The sequence below is a fragment of the Melospiza georgiana genome, chromosome 11 (genome assembly GCF_028018845.1).
Source record: "Melospiza georgiana isolate bMelGeo1 chromosome 11, bMelGeo1.pri, whole genome shotgun sequence".
Classification (NCBI taxonomy): domain Eukaryota; kingdom Metazoa; phylum Chordata; class Aves; order Passeriformes; family Passerellidae; genus Melospiza; species Melospiza georgiana.
Genome location: NC_080440.1, coordinates 11090643 through 11105303, shown reverse-complemented (window position 1 = coordinate 11105303; position 14661 = coordinate 11090643). Strand labels below are relative to the sequence as shown.

At 45.4% G+C, this 14661-nt stretch overlaps 1 protein-coding gene across 2 annotated transcripts in view; it reads left to right on the top strand.

Moving 5' to 3' along the window:
• Positions 1–8115, top strand: part of CHCHD6 (coiled-coil-helix-coiled-coil-helix domain containing 6) — a 108573-nt gene extending 100458 nt beyond the window's left edge. For both annotated transcript variants that reach the window (XM_058031997.1, XM_058031996.1), the window contains one exon: positions 7568–8115. In XM_058031997.1, coding sequence (XP_057887980.1) covers positions 7568–7591 — 24 coding nt within the window. In that variant the 3' untranslated portion in view covers positions 7592–8115. The remainder of the gene's footprint in view (positions 1–7567) is intronic.
• The last annotated feature ends 6546 nt before the right edge of the window (positions 8116–14661 follow it).

Here is a 14661-nt window from a genome sequence, read left to right as displayed (position 1 = left end):
TTTAGGTACAGAAAGGGAAACTGAGATGGGGATTTATTTCAGCTGCTGGAAGAAGTTGGGAGGTGACTGACAGTAGAGCCTAGGACTGGCTTGTGCACTCTAGGCAGTGCTCACCCTCCTGGAGTGCACAGAGGAACTTCAGGGTTTAATAACACTGGCAAGCCCCTGGTGAACTCCCCAGTCTGAGAATTTAAAAACAACCACTGAGAGCCCGTCTCAGAGGCACAGACAGTGCCATACCTGAGGTGAAGTGTTTTCAGCTCTTCTTTGCACTCTACCCAAGGACTGGACTTTCCTGTGCTTCCATCTTCATGAAAATTTCAGGAGTTGAAGACATGCTCATTAGAACTAGTGCAGGTTAGTAATACATCCTGGGATGAGTTCTGGAAAGACAAAATGCAGTATGTAAATCTGGAATCAGCTTGTGAAGGAGCTGCTATATTTGCCTCCAAACAAAATTACATCCTCTTTCCCTGGCTTCTCCCATCTGTCTGTGTGGGGCTGTGAACAGCCAGTGCATGGGATGGGATGTTCCCTAGGATTTGGGAGGACACCTGGGGCTGCTCCCTCCATCTCCTGTCTCTCTCTCCCTTCACCTGCTCCCTGATGGCATTTCTTCACAAATAAAGCACACCTCAGCTAGGCTTGGTTTCAGGTTGTGTGGAGTCACTGGTGTATTGAAGGTTTTGTGTCTGGGTCACATGGAGCTTTAATACACTGGGGAATTAGAAATGTTTTGGGAGTTTAAATTCTAAATGCCTTTATTTTCCTGGGTGACCTTGTGAAACTTCCTTGCACCAGACCTGTATATTGCTGTCCTTCTGCCTTTATCTAATTTGTTTTCTTGTGTATGTTACTGACATCCAGTGAAGTGTAATTTGTTTGAGAAGTGGCACTTTATAATAAGGATGCTGCTAGTAATCCCTGCATTGAATCCCTATATACACAATGTTCCAGGAATAATTAAAGTCACAAACTTCAATCTTGAGGGATGCACAGGGGAAACCTATCCTGAAATGAGGCTTGCCATATCTGATTTTCTACTTCCAGTGCTTTTTAGCACTGTAGGATTTGCTATTTTTGTTCCAGGACTGAAGTAGATTTAAGAGGAAGTCTGACATCCTGAATTTACACGTCCTAACAACAGTGTTCATCAGTCAGTCTTCTTACCATGTCCTTTCTCTACCCCTTCTCTCTATTAATTTTCCTCAATAGTCTGCAGGGATCATTTGCCAGCCTGATTCAAATTCCTGCACTTCCCTGGCATCTTGTTTTATAACATCTTGCATCATGTACTTTCCATTTCTGTAATCCATTTAATCCAGGATACTGAGATGGCTTTGCAGGTATTTATTGCATTTCTTTCTTCCTCGTGTAAGGAGGTAACAGGTCATTTATACAACTTAATCCAAAGTCTCTTGGCTTCTGGGGTTATTTTTTCCTTTTATTTTCCCACTGATTATTCTGGAGGCTGGTAGCAAGAGAAGGATAGACAGTTATGGAGAAGTTGCCAATATTTGTGTCTGTTGTTTCATTATATTGTGCCCAGAGCATGGCTTGGCAGTTCAGCAGTTAAACCCCTGCAGCCAATGTCCCCCAGCAAATAATGCTACTGTTGCCTCTCCTTAATTTTTGGAAGTGTTGGGCTTAGGGTTTGAAATAATGAAATGCTGTTGCATCAGTAAGTGGTTTTCCATTCCTTTTGGCTCTGGAAGCGGATATTCACAGTTGGGTGAAGTTCATTTTAATCCTCACAAAACCAGAGCTGGATTTGTACAAGTTGTCATTGTTCTGCTTTAGAAACACTCTGTACCTTCTGGATCCCTTTATCCCTCCCAGGGGCTAATCTACAAGCTTGCAAAACATTTGGGGTGACTCTAGTTGCAGGATGGAGGGGCATCCAGTGTTATCTCTTTTGCCTCCTGCATTGCCTTCTACCACTCAGTCCAGAAAGGCACAGGAGTGTTTGGAGCGTGCAGTTTCTGATGTGTGCAGATAGTGGGATGTAATTACCTTCCTCTGAGATACAGTCATTACACTGGCTGTAAAGAGAGAGGGTCACAGTCCTAATGGGAAATGATTTTAAAGCAATCTTGACCAAGTCTAGTGGAGCCATTTCAGAGCACTTAAAACTCAGCCAGTCCTTCATGGCACTTGTGATATGTCCACTTCATGCAGCGAGAGGCATTGGGATTAACACTTGTTGAGGGATAAAGAAAATCCATGATAAACTGCAGCATTGGCTCTGGGCAAGCATTGTGTGCTGCCACGGGGGAAAGGCACAGACAGAGCCTGGCTTTGATTATTATTGTTCTTGATACTGATTTGGAAAAACTCAAGGCTCTCACAGAAGCAATAAGCCAGAAGTCATGAAATCTGCCACCTTGGGCTTCCTGTGCTACAAGAGCTGCTCCTCTGTCCCCAGGCTTGATTCCTGCAGAGGCAAGAGGATTGTTCCCATTTCCCAAGCAGGCAGCTGGGCAGATAGAGACACAGTCCCCAGATCAGAGCCAGATCACTGGTGGGTGCACTGTTGGTTTACCTGGGAAGTTCAGGCTTCAAAAATGTTCTGTTTTATAAGGCAAATTTGGTCAGAGGTTGTTTAATAGCAAATACTAGTTTGTGTTATGTTAGACAGGCTTCAGCGTGCTTTGGTGCCTGCTGGGGTTGTGCTCAGTAGCAAGGTGAGGAGAAAGATTTCAGCAGAGCTGATGGAAGGTGGCAGTCAGCAGTTGTAGGTCACATTGAGGGGCGCTGGCAGGTCTGTTGGGATCAGCCCAGGACTAAAAAGCAAACACCACTTCACATAAGCAATTTTCTGTATCTCAATCCTTTACAGAAGCACAATAGCCGAAGCTGTGCAGGCTAGCAAAGCTCTAAGCTGGTACCTGGGAGAGCAAGAATAACTAGTAGTGAAACACTCTGTGTCTGATTTTCATCCTTTGAGCTTCTCTGTAATGTTAGTGGAAAACAAAAATTGTTTAAATAATGGAGCAGACCTGATGAAATTGTGCAGTGATGCAGAAGGGGTTGAGGAAGGGTTATTCCTTTCTTTCCATTACTTTTCTCCTGCTGCCTTGCCTCCCAAACGTGGGTGGAATCTTCGTGTCAGGCGTAAGCGACATCAGCCTGGCCCGGTGGCTTTTCTTAATGGCAAGAATGAGATTAAATGCAATTAACATCGATTGAGCAAAAACTGCCCTGGGTTTGTATGTGGATTAATTAACACTCATCCTTTCAGCAGCAGCCCTTTGCAGAGCTGTGTTTGCTCCTCCTGGCCCCACTCTTTTCTAGCACATGTCCAAAATCAAAAGCACTGAGCTTGTTTCCTACTGTGATGTCTGGGGTTTCCAGCTCAGCAGGGAGATGCAGCCCCCCAACCAGGATGATTTTTTTGTGCAGTCTGCTGACTGCAGAGCTGCTCAGTCAGTGGCAAAATATTTCCTGTTAAGCAAGGCTAATGACGGGAGCTCTCTGCAAGTTAGAACAATGATCAGAACAACTGTCTGGAGGAAATCAATGTTATAATGCATGAACAAACAGGTGAGTCTCAGAACAGCTGGAGATTAGTTGTGCTGCTGGTAAATAACTTTGCATTCGGGTGATGCAGAGCAATGGGGAGGTGTCCAGGCAGAGCAAAGCAAGCAGTGGCTCTTGTGAGCCAAAGGAGAGGGAGGAGGAAACCAGAAAGACTCTTTCTGTTCCTAGCACTGTGTTGGTGGGGTGTGTAGACCAGGAGACTTCCATGTGAAAGCACTTTCTGGGGTGTTCTGACAAAGCATCTGGTGAGTTTTCTGAAAAGCGTCTTTTCTGCTGTCAAGCCAACTTTGAAGACACCATCTGGGGATGTAGCCAAGAAGTCATTGGGTGAACTTGCCTGCTTTGCAAAACTATTAACACCAGTACAGAGAAGAGGGAAAACAAAACTCTCTTCATAGCTTTTTGAATTAATGTTTTTTGTTGCTGCCAGGCATGCTCCTGGCCCTCCTTATTCCAGTCCCAAGGACAGCAACTGTTGGACTCCTGAAGGATGAGAGAGACAGAGAGGCTTTTCTGTGCAATAACTATATGGCACAGAAGTGCTGTGATCCATTAGTCAGCACAGCTGCTCCACAAAATAGCCAATACTCTGAGTGTAACAGAACAAATTGCACATAACCAAAAAATACCTACAGCATACATCAAACCAAAGTGACTCAAATGTCCCTTGCAGTGCTTTGGGGTGCTAATAGCCCTGCAACAAATGCCTCATCCAGTGTAAAGGCCTTGAACACCCATCTCAGGGCAGGTCAGGATTTTTGTATTTTGTTTGTGCCTCTTTCCACACTAACTGAGATGAAAAAGTCGTGTGGTCACGTTGCTGAGGTCTGCTGTGTGCCAACAGGTATTGTGATGTTGAGAGCTGCCTGCACACAGCAGGCAACTAGGAACTATGGAGATTAATTTCTGCTTTGTCACTGACACTCCAAATGTACCAAGTCATTTATCATGGGGATCTGCTTTCTGGTTTCTTCATAGCTGCACAGTGCCCATATGTGTGAGTGCTGTGGTGCAACTGCTTAAAGGGATGTTAAAACAAAGGCAGGGCACGTGGTGGAGGGAACTTGCAGGGTTTACCCTGTGAGACTAACACTGGTTAAATAAATATGCCTTAACACAGCTGAGGCTTGGCAAACAGTGTCTCTGGCAAACAGTGAAGGAGGAGGTTCTTCAGGGTCTGGCTTTTCAAGGAGGGAGATTCCTTTGTTGGCTGAGAGCCTCCAGCAAGGCCCAGAGCCGAGGCACAGAGCTGGCCAGCCCTGGGGGAGGTGGAGAGGATGCTGCAGATCCACCAGGCAGCCCCGAGCTTCTGCACTGGGAACAAGGAACAGGACAGAGGAACAGGTGCATTAGAAAATCTTGCTGAAGCTTGCTCGCCCCAGTGCTGGGTCCCAGGGCCTCAGCTCTGTTAGAGGACAAGGACTGTGTTGGGCATTGACTGGACTCCTTTCTCAGCAGGGGTGATTTGTGGAGCAGATCTACTTGCAGAGCTCAGCCCTTTCTCCTCACTCAACTGGAACCAGAACTGGAGAGCTGCTGGCTTTCCCACAGGGGCTGCAAGGTGGCAGGCTGTGTCAGCCAAGCAGCCCATTTTGACTGCAGTTAGCTCCTGAGCAGGGTGCCACAGTGGTGGGAGAACATGAGTTAGTGGCTCAAAGGTCCCATTTGCTGTGGGAGGCATGGAAGAAAACAAGTGCTGTGTGCCCTCCAGCTGGACTTGCTGTCAGGACTGAACAGATTGCCATCCCTGTTTGTGCCGATGAGGAGTTTGCCTTTGCATGGACGCTGTTTTCATATGTAGAGGTGCTGGGCTGGAGCTCATCAAGACTGGAACCTGGTCTCTACCTGGATTGCCTTGGCAGTGGCATTAAAAATAACCCGCCCTCCCTATGCAAGAAGGGCACTGTTCCCTCATCAGACTGAGGGTGTGATGCACTCTCCAAGGCTGTTCATCTCTGACTTCTTGTTCTGCTAAGACTGCAGCAGAGACCAGCTAATGCCAGCTGTGGGGGAGTCATTTTTTGAGGAGGCACCAAAACTTTTCAGTCTGAGCCTCAACTCCATTAACTGGGAGTATCCTGTCTGGTGAGAAGAGTGATTGCAAAGCCTGGGCTTGTTGCCTGTTCACCGTGTCTGGTGCATATGCAATGATAAGGGCATGGAGAAGAGGTAAAGCTTCTCCTTCCCTTTCCTGGCTCCTTCTGCTCGAGGTAAGTGCTGTAGGAAGTTGGTAGCATCTTGCAGAGAGGATTCCAGGTTGGAAGAAAATGAAAGGGTGCCAAGTCTGCACTGGCATGGCTCCAAAGCTATGTGGGCAAAGAGTGGGTTTAGTCTCAGAGTTAGGGTGTCCCTCAGCCCATCAGTTCTGGGTCCAGGCTCACTGTGCAAAGGATTTTGAGGAGGTTTAGTCATCCAGAGTGAGATGGAACCTGATATTTTTGCACAAGGAATGTTTGTGAGCCTCCAGCTCAATGCATACCTGGTATGTGGGTAGGTTAGGGTGGAAAGCATTCATTGGGGTTAAGAACTGGCTGTTTTCATTTTCTCCTGAAATAAGTTAAAATATCATAGAATCATATAATGGTTTAGTCTGGAAGGGACCTTAAAGATCATCTATTTCTAGCCCCCCTGCCATGGGTAGAAACACCTGCAACTAGATGAGGCTGAAATATGTAGTTATGATTTTGAACATGAAATTTTGTAACTCTGATATTCTTCAAAAAGTGTTTAAAAAGAGAGGTTTTACTGTCTTCCAGAAGGGTTAACCACAGAGTAGACACAGAAGTGATTTTGGTTTGTTTTCTTTTTTTCACAAAATGTAGCATTCCTGGACACTTTACTGAAGTGTTACAATGTGAATACAGCAAATTACTTCATTGCAAAATTGATCGTGAGTTGTTACTGCTTCATTCATTGCAATTTCAGTGAGTGCTATTGGAGTTTTTAAAATATATTGCTCTGTGCATAACTTTTAAGTCACTAATGATGAGAAAAATTACCTGGGAAATTAGAGTCAGTGGAGTATTATTGATGGTTCATTTGTCAGATTTCTGCATAACCTTTGTCTAAATAATTTGGTGTACAATTTTCTCTTTATTCTTGAGTTCTTTGAAGCTTTTCCAGTTCATTGTTGTCAGAGATGGGGCTGTCTTTGGAAATTCAAGGCCAGCATTTTCAGTCTACGTTGGCCATGTGTCAGCCAATATCAGCCTGCTGTGCAGAAGCAGCCCAAATGACATCCTCACCACCTTCTGACAGACAGTGCCAAGCATGCTAGCATCATTATTTTGTGATGTTTTCCATTCTGATTTACACCACAGCAGACTTTGCAATCTCCATCCTAAAAACTTCCTAATTTGAAGCTTTCTGTCTTACAATAACCTTCAGAAGTTCACAGCTCATATGCAGATACCTGCAGGATCTGAGGAGGTACTGCTTAGAAGGTTTCTGTGGGGACAAAGCAGATGTGATTTTGCTTTGAATTTTGGGACGGCTTGGGTCTTAATAGGATAAAGACTGTCAGATATGTCAGGAGTTGGGGTGGTCTCTGGGTCCCCATTTTTCTTCTTCTCACTTCTCTGGTGGTCTTATATTGATCCTGTTCCAGGATGAGAGAATGGGGAGCATGTGTGTGTGTGTTTGATGGCAGCTAATCAAAGTGCTCCTGTGTCCTCCTGTGCTGAGGCAGGACTTAGCGTGGGGTTGCACTTACTCACTGCTCCAAGGCTTACCTGAAGTCACAGCTGTTCTGTCCCACTGTAGGCCAGTGGATTTACAATCCTGATTGTTGCAACTGACCATGTGCTCTTGATCACAGCCTCATGTTTGGTATCATGAGCTGCTTTCTTGCTTCCACACTCCTCTCCCCTTGAATATCTTGTGTTTTACAGTAGGTGAAACCTGAAGATTTTTCTGAGGGATTTTCACCCTGCCAGTGCTACTCTTTCATTTCTGATGTTAACATTCCCATGTCAAGAGCTGCATAACTAACTTACTGCCTTTTCCTTTTGTCTCCTTTTTTCTCCAGGAGCTGTTAGTTAATTCTGGATAAACATCATCTGCCAAAGAGCAGAGGACAGGGACCACAGACACCCTTGGAAACTCCAGCATCCTTCTGGACAGACACTGACAAAAACCAGTGCCTTCTGCCCTCCATCACCAAGACAATACAACATGATTCCTCTTCTAATGCCTGCATGTATCAGTCTCAGTGGATGTTCCTGGGGGTGGGAGAAGGGTCCCAGGAGCAGGGGATGCTATAGTTTCTTTTCATTGTTTTGCAATGTAAAGAATTGTGTTGGCCCCAGGTGCTTCCAGCATAGCTTGTAGCTTAGGGTCTTGCTCCAACACAAGCCTGGTTCATCCAGCTCTAACTTCAGTTTCACCAACCTACATGTGAGTTTCAGGAGCTGTTGCATCTGTTTGCTCTGGAGAAAGAGGTCCCAAGTATTTGGAAGTAACCCTGAGTAGCTTGTTAGGATTAACTGTTCCTAGCATGCTCCCATTGGTTACACCAGCAGGCACATTCCTTCCCTTCCAGGGTTCCCTCCTAAACAATAAAGTGTTTAACAGTCACTGTGTGCTGTGAGATATTTCAGTCCCATGAGTTTGTCAACTGCTGTTTTCTGCCTATTGCCAATGCCAACAAAAACTCCAAATGAGTGTGAGGAATAGCAGTATTTCAAGTCACAGTTTATAAATCACAAAACTTGTTCATTTTGGTCCCAGGATGACTGCCTTATTTGAAAGTCCTTGGTTACAACGTTCTGGCTGAAGGGAACTGGTGGTGTGGAATCATACTGGAAAAACCTTTGCCTGCTGGCTGCAGAGCCCAAATTTTCTTTCTTTTCACAAGCTCTTGTGTGCAGTTCCTGCTGTGTCTGCCATAAACCACTGTCCCTTTCATCCTTGTGCTCTGTGTTGAGCCCTCTCCTCGCTGCATGAAGAATGGAGGATGCTGGATGCCTCTGGAATCTTATTCTCCTGGAGGTAGGTGTGGCAGAATTGCAAAAGGCCTGTCAGCAATCCAGGGGAGCAGGTCTGGTTTGGTAACCTGATTCCTTTTCTCTGGATACAGCTTCTCTGTCTGGCAGCATTAGCTTCCTCTGTCCTCCCTGACTGTCTGACAGTTTTTGAAGAATGTGAACATGGATTTTTGGAGGTCGTGTCAGAGTTTAATGCAGTGTTTATGAAAATGGATGAGGGGGGCTGAGAATTGTTTTCTGTGTTATATTCTGCTTCGTCTCTTTTTTCTTTAGACAGCAACTTAGTGCTTTACATCTCCATTAAAGCAACAAAATGCCTTTCCTTCTTATTGAGAGCTGATGCCACAACACTTTTCATCCTCAGAAGTGATGTTTGCTTACGCATGGCTTATCTCCGTTAGTCTCAGATCTTGCAAAAATTCCAGCTCTGCATCTTTGTGTAGGTCAAACCTGCTGTCCCTCAGGGAAGAAGAGCAAGTTTTCCAAAACAAAGTAGGACAATTAGTGCCCTCAGATCTGTTGGAGCAGGACTGGGTGGGCTTTTGCTGCTGCTGCCATGCCAGTTTTCGGATCTGCTTTGGATAGCCACCGAACTTCTGACTCTGCAGGCAGAGATTTAGAGCACCAAGGTCTGTCCCTGACTAGATTTGAAATTATTGTTGGTCTGAAGAGAAAAGTATCTATTTTGTCTCTTCCTCATTTTCCTCTTGCCCCTACCCAGCATTGCCTTGCATGAGTAATTTGCATGTTATTATTTCAGTTGCCCTAAATTGGGGGGGACTGTGATGCCAGGGCTGATTATTTGGCAGCACTGGGCAATTTTCTCTGTTAGGCAACTGTAATACATTTTCATGTTCTTTTATAATGAGCTTTATTTACCAAATTGGCAATTCCTCTGTTGAGAAATAACTGATTACAGCATTCAGGGAGTTGCTGTCATCTCAAGATACACAGGTGTCTGTGGAACATAAACAGATGTGATCATTCAGACAGTGAACTCGATGGGGGTAGGGGGGAATCAGCCATAAAATCATAAATGGAACAGCTACAGCTAATGCTGGCCAGGTGCACTGCTGCTGTGTGCAGCCCAACAAGGACAAAGTGGCACTCAAAGGCCATCCAGTGCCTCCAGATGAGGGACTGCTTGATTGTTAGCTGAAAATGCACCTCTTACCTGTCACTGCACTTCAATACTGGCTTGCCTAACTCTGTCTCCAAAAGTTTCTGAGGACAGACATTCATTTGTGGCATAGCCTTGAAGTGAAAAACTCCTCTGTCCTGCTGTGTTGGGTTTGATTTTAGCTTACTCTGTGCTAAATGTCTACAAACTTGTTGGTGATCATGTCCATGGGGACTGTGGCCCCATCTGCCTTTCAGGCAGTCCTGTTCCTTTGGTGTTTCCTAGTGCCCAGAGGCAATTTTGTTGCTGCTGTTGCCCTAATCACCAGCTCAGACACCTGAGCCTGGGGGAAAATACAATCACTGGGGATGTCAATAGGAAAATGCTGAGGATGAAGTTCAGTTGCAGAGTCTCAGCTTCTATCCAAGTAAAAAATGTGCAGGTAACAGAGCTTCTTGAGTGAATGCTTTCTCTTCCCCCTCATCTTTGCTGCTCCTGTAGTACCAAGGCCCTTGAAAAGAAGGAAGAAGCCCTGCACCTTCTCCTAGGCTCCCTCTCCTTGTTTCTCCTTGACTCCTTGGGGGATTTTCAGAGCAATTTTGTTTCTGTGCAAGATGGTGACAGCAGGTGTCAGTTATGCTCCAGAGTGGCAGAGATCATTATTCCTGGAGCCTGGTGTCCAGTGTTGAATGGATGTCCTTTCCACACCGCTACCACCACAGCTGGCACTAATGGAGGACAGGGAGAGCAGGATAAACAAGGTCTGAATCCATTGTGGAAGCTGAGTTAGAGGCAGTTTCCTCCAAAGGCAGCTTTGAGGTGGGGTAGAGGCGGCCATCATGCTGCTGTCTGTGCTGCATGTGCTGGATAAAAAGCAGCTCTTTTGTGGCCAGGAATACCTGTTTCACCAACTAAAACCAAACCTTCCTGTGGCCAGTGCAGCACAGTGCTCCCTTCAGCTGAGCAGTGCATGTCCATTTTGCTTGCCTGCTTATTGCAGTTCTCTGCAAGCTGGGTAATTTTGTGTACAAATGCATCCGGTGATTTGGATGCAATGCACACAATTGGGGTAATTTCATGTGAAAATACAGCTTGCAGAGTGCCTGCTTTAAGAGTATGAATTGTTTTAAAACTTGCCAGATGAATGGAAAGAACAACCTTTTTATTCATGCATAATTTCTTAGCATTGCAGGAAGGGAAAGGAACAAAACCAGAGAAGTAAGAGAAGATACAGGAAATAACAGAACTGATAAAAAATTTCCAGTGGGCCTCAGTAGCTCTGTAAATGAAACATTCAACAAGCAGCACTTTGAGATTCCAGTGTGCGAGAACATCACCGGCACTCCAAGCACCAAATTTGTGATCTTGCATAAAAACTCAGCCCGTTGCCTCCTGCTGTTAATATTTCACACTTGGCTTTGCAAGATGCTTTATCTAATATCCTCTCTGCATTTAGGCAGCTACCTTCTCTGCCTTGTCCATAACAGGGGAGGTAGGAGGAGGAAGGCAATTGCCAAGTCTGTCTGTAATCTATGTAGGAGGGTTTTGTGTAGCTGTAGGGGGAGAAGAGTAAGTCTCATTTCCTATTTTATAGTCTGCTGAGTCCTGTGATCTCATGCTGTGTGCTCCTTTTCCAAGCAGAATTTTTCAATTTGTCTTTCAAGTTCTTGTTATTTTTTATTTCCAAACTGGTTAAAAGTGTTTGTCTGTAACTTGTTGATAAATTGTTTGTGTCTGACTCCCTCAGGTGCTTCATTGCCAGTCTTGTATGTGTCTCCAGACCACCTTTTTCTTCTCTTGTCTTGTGCCCCCCCAGTGGGCTGTTATCATCCCTTTTTTGGAACCCCTGGGAGCCTGAAGGGCTCTTCAGGGTCCTGTGACACGTAACCCCACACCTGCTCCCATTCATGTGGGTTTTATCCTTGTCCAAACCTGGATGTGATATTCCTGAGCTGACTTACCTGCCTTGCCAGCCCTATAACTCTGCTCTTGGTGTGTGTTGGATTCTCCTCACTTTCCCTGTTCTTGATTCCTTGGGGGAGTGAAGGTTGGTGTGGCCTGGAGTGATTGGGCTGTATCACCTTTGAGCTGAGGCTGTTCAGGCCAGTCATGCTGCCCCTCCATCTCCCGCTCCATTGTGTAATTGTGCTGGCAGAATGGTGGTTTTGCAGCCTGGGGCAAAGCCAGAGGAAGCAAATGGAGCAGCCAGTGGTCTCAGGAGAGCTCCCAGTCAAAAGTGTGTCTTGGATTTAATGACACGTGTGCTCTTTCAGACTTTTTATAGAGGTCAGAGCATGGCAGGGAACTTTCCTCTGTCATCTTCCTAGGGAGAGCAGCACACAAACTTTTCTTTCCAAGTTGAAATCAATTGTTCCCTCAGGGCTATGTAACAAACTGCTCCTGTAGCTGATTTCCCCTTGTGAATGGCCTAAATTAGATGCTCTCCCTGGTTGCCCTCATTGGAATAGCTTGTGCTTTATCCAGCCATTTCGTTTGTGCCATTTGCTACGAGATGTTGATAGCACTTGTCTGGTTCCTGCTGCCCTGTGTTGTTCTGTATGGGAGCTATTGCATGGCAGGCCTGCTGTCCCAGGGAGTGCAGGAGAAGAGGCAGCAGGGACTTGGAATCTCAATTTGATTCCTATTTTGCATCTTCCTTTGTTTTCAGAAAGTCTGTTTAAAAATAATTTCTGGTATCTTTGGAGCAGGTTTGCTAGTTGACATTAATTGAAACAAAGCCCTTAGGCTTACTTGGATCTTTTTGAGGAGTTAGAATCTATTCACCTCCTTATGGATCCCTGAGAGTTTAGTTTCAAAATCCTTTCTGAATGCTGAGTTGATATTGGGGTGACAGCTGCAAGGTAAATTGTCTTCATTCCCATCTAGTGCTAACATTTTTGGCAAACTGGTGCATGCAGTTCAGTCCTTCCTACTGCCTGCTCTACAGAATTAAAAAATCAAGTTACCTTCACTGTTTAAGACCAGAAAACAATTTGGAGTCACCCAAAACCTCCATCTGTGCCTTCTGCATGTGCATCTGTACATGAGCAGCTCTGCTGGAGTCTCTGGGTGGGCATCTCCTCCTTGCCAGTGGGACAGAGCTTTTGTGATATTTAGCCCTTGAACAGTCTGAGTTAATCTCTCTAATGGCCACCAGTGGAGGGCATGAGCGCCACTCCCTCAGGAGGAATGAAAAGGGTGTTACTTTTTCCCTTCTGTGACCTCTTGAACGTACCACTGTTCCCATTTTCTTGGTGGTAGGAGAGTCCACCATCATAGTGAGTTTGATTTTTATTTTCTGCGAGTGGGGAGTGCCACTGTAAGTCAGGATTAGCTAAACATAACATTAAAAATAAAGCACGGCTATTAATTTAATGGCTTCCTCGTTACAACCATCATAAAACAAGTAAACAGGAACTCTGCCAGTGCTGCCTGCAGTCCTCCTCCAAGTGGCTGAACCAAGGGAGAGATTTGAACTCTTGCCATTTGATAAAGCCATGTGTGAACATGGCTTTTTAAAAATTAAATCTTTACTTTTCCTGTAGTAGCATTTGAACTGCTGAAGAAGCCTGGCCAGTGACTGCAGTGGAGCTTTGCAGCTCTTAATGAGACAGAGGGGAAATGGCAGTTCAGGACTTAGCTTAAATCATACCAGCCAAAATAAAAGATTACAAAAGGCTGGGAAATTGTTCTTTGTGGACTGTCTCACTGAAACAGCCTTTGTAGTCCCTTTAATCCTTACTTATTTTTCTTTTGCAAAGGAAAATAAGTAAATTCTGTGTTGGGACTTGTTCCCCTCTACTCTTTATCTTCCAGAGTGCTCTTGGCAGCTATTGGCAACTTGCTTGGGTTGGAATTTACTGGATTAAATGGGTCACACTGGGGATCTGTGGTGGCCACATAGACTGGGTGCCTGCTCCCAAATATAGTTCTGTCTCTGCATCTCAGTGGAGTGTACGGTGACAGAGCACACAGGGCTGTCCAAACAGTGGAATTATTTGTGTGCTGGGCTTCTTCCAGACTTAAATCAGGTGCTTGTGCAGTGCTGTGGGGTCTTTAACTTAAAGAGGTTACAAAAAGAGAAAATACTCATCCATTTGTTTGAAGACTCCATTCTAGTTATTTTCATATAGTGCCTTCTGGTATCCTGAAATTCACCATTCCCAAACTGGAGGGTGGATTACAAAACAGAATATCCACAGTAATGTATTTAATATTCAGCTGTGAAACCTCAGTGCCAGCTGCTGGTTCCACCCAGCCACTCATTGGCCACGTGTGCCTGTGCTAGGAAAAAGGAGCTTTGCTCTCTGAAGGAAAGGGTTGCCATTCAGTCTGTGGCCCAACAGATAAGGAGGAGAGTTCATGCTTCAGAGTCTAAAGCTGATTATCTGTGTGAAAGGACCCTCCGCCAGCAGGGTCTGGCTCCTCAGCTTCTCAGAAAACAAAGCAGATGTGCTGCTCTGGGGCTGCAGGTGGTCCTGTATTGCTCGCTGCTGATCCAAAGCTCCAGGAGCTTTATTGGAGGCTACTTTGAGGCAATGAATGTGATTAGGTCCCTCTGGGTTATAGGAATCCAGTGTTGAGGTGACAGTATCCAAGTGTAGCAGCAGGAGAGAGAGATACATTTGCTTCTTGGTGACTGATGGGCTCACGTTTCAAGGTCTGGTTCTTCTGCTGAGTGAAAGAACTTCATTCAACACTGCAAGGAACTGCACAGAAAAATGAGACCCACGTGCATGCCATAAATTTAAGGTGATCTGTATCATTCTTCTGGCTGTGAACTTGGTCAATGCCAACCAGTGCTTACCTTGTGGGGTTGGAGGTCCAAACTCAGCTCTCTGGAAATACCAAACACACCCATTACAGGGAGGTTTTATTTATTGTACCCAAGAGAATTGCGCTCCAGATCTCTCTGCAGGCAGCCCTGAGGCTGGGAGCTCCAACACTGCTGCAGACCTTGCAGCACTCCTGAGCATGCAGATGGCAGCAGAGCCACAGCTGTTCTCAGGAGGGCAG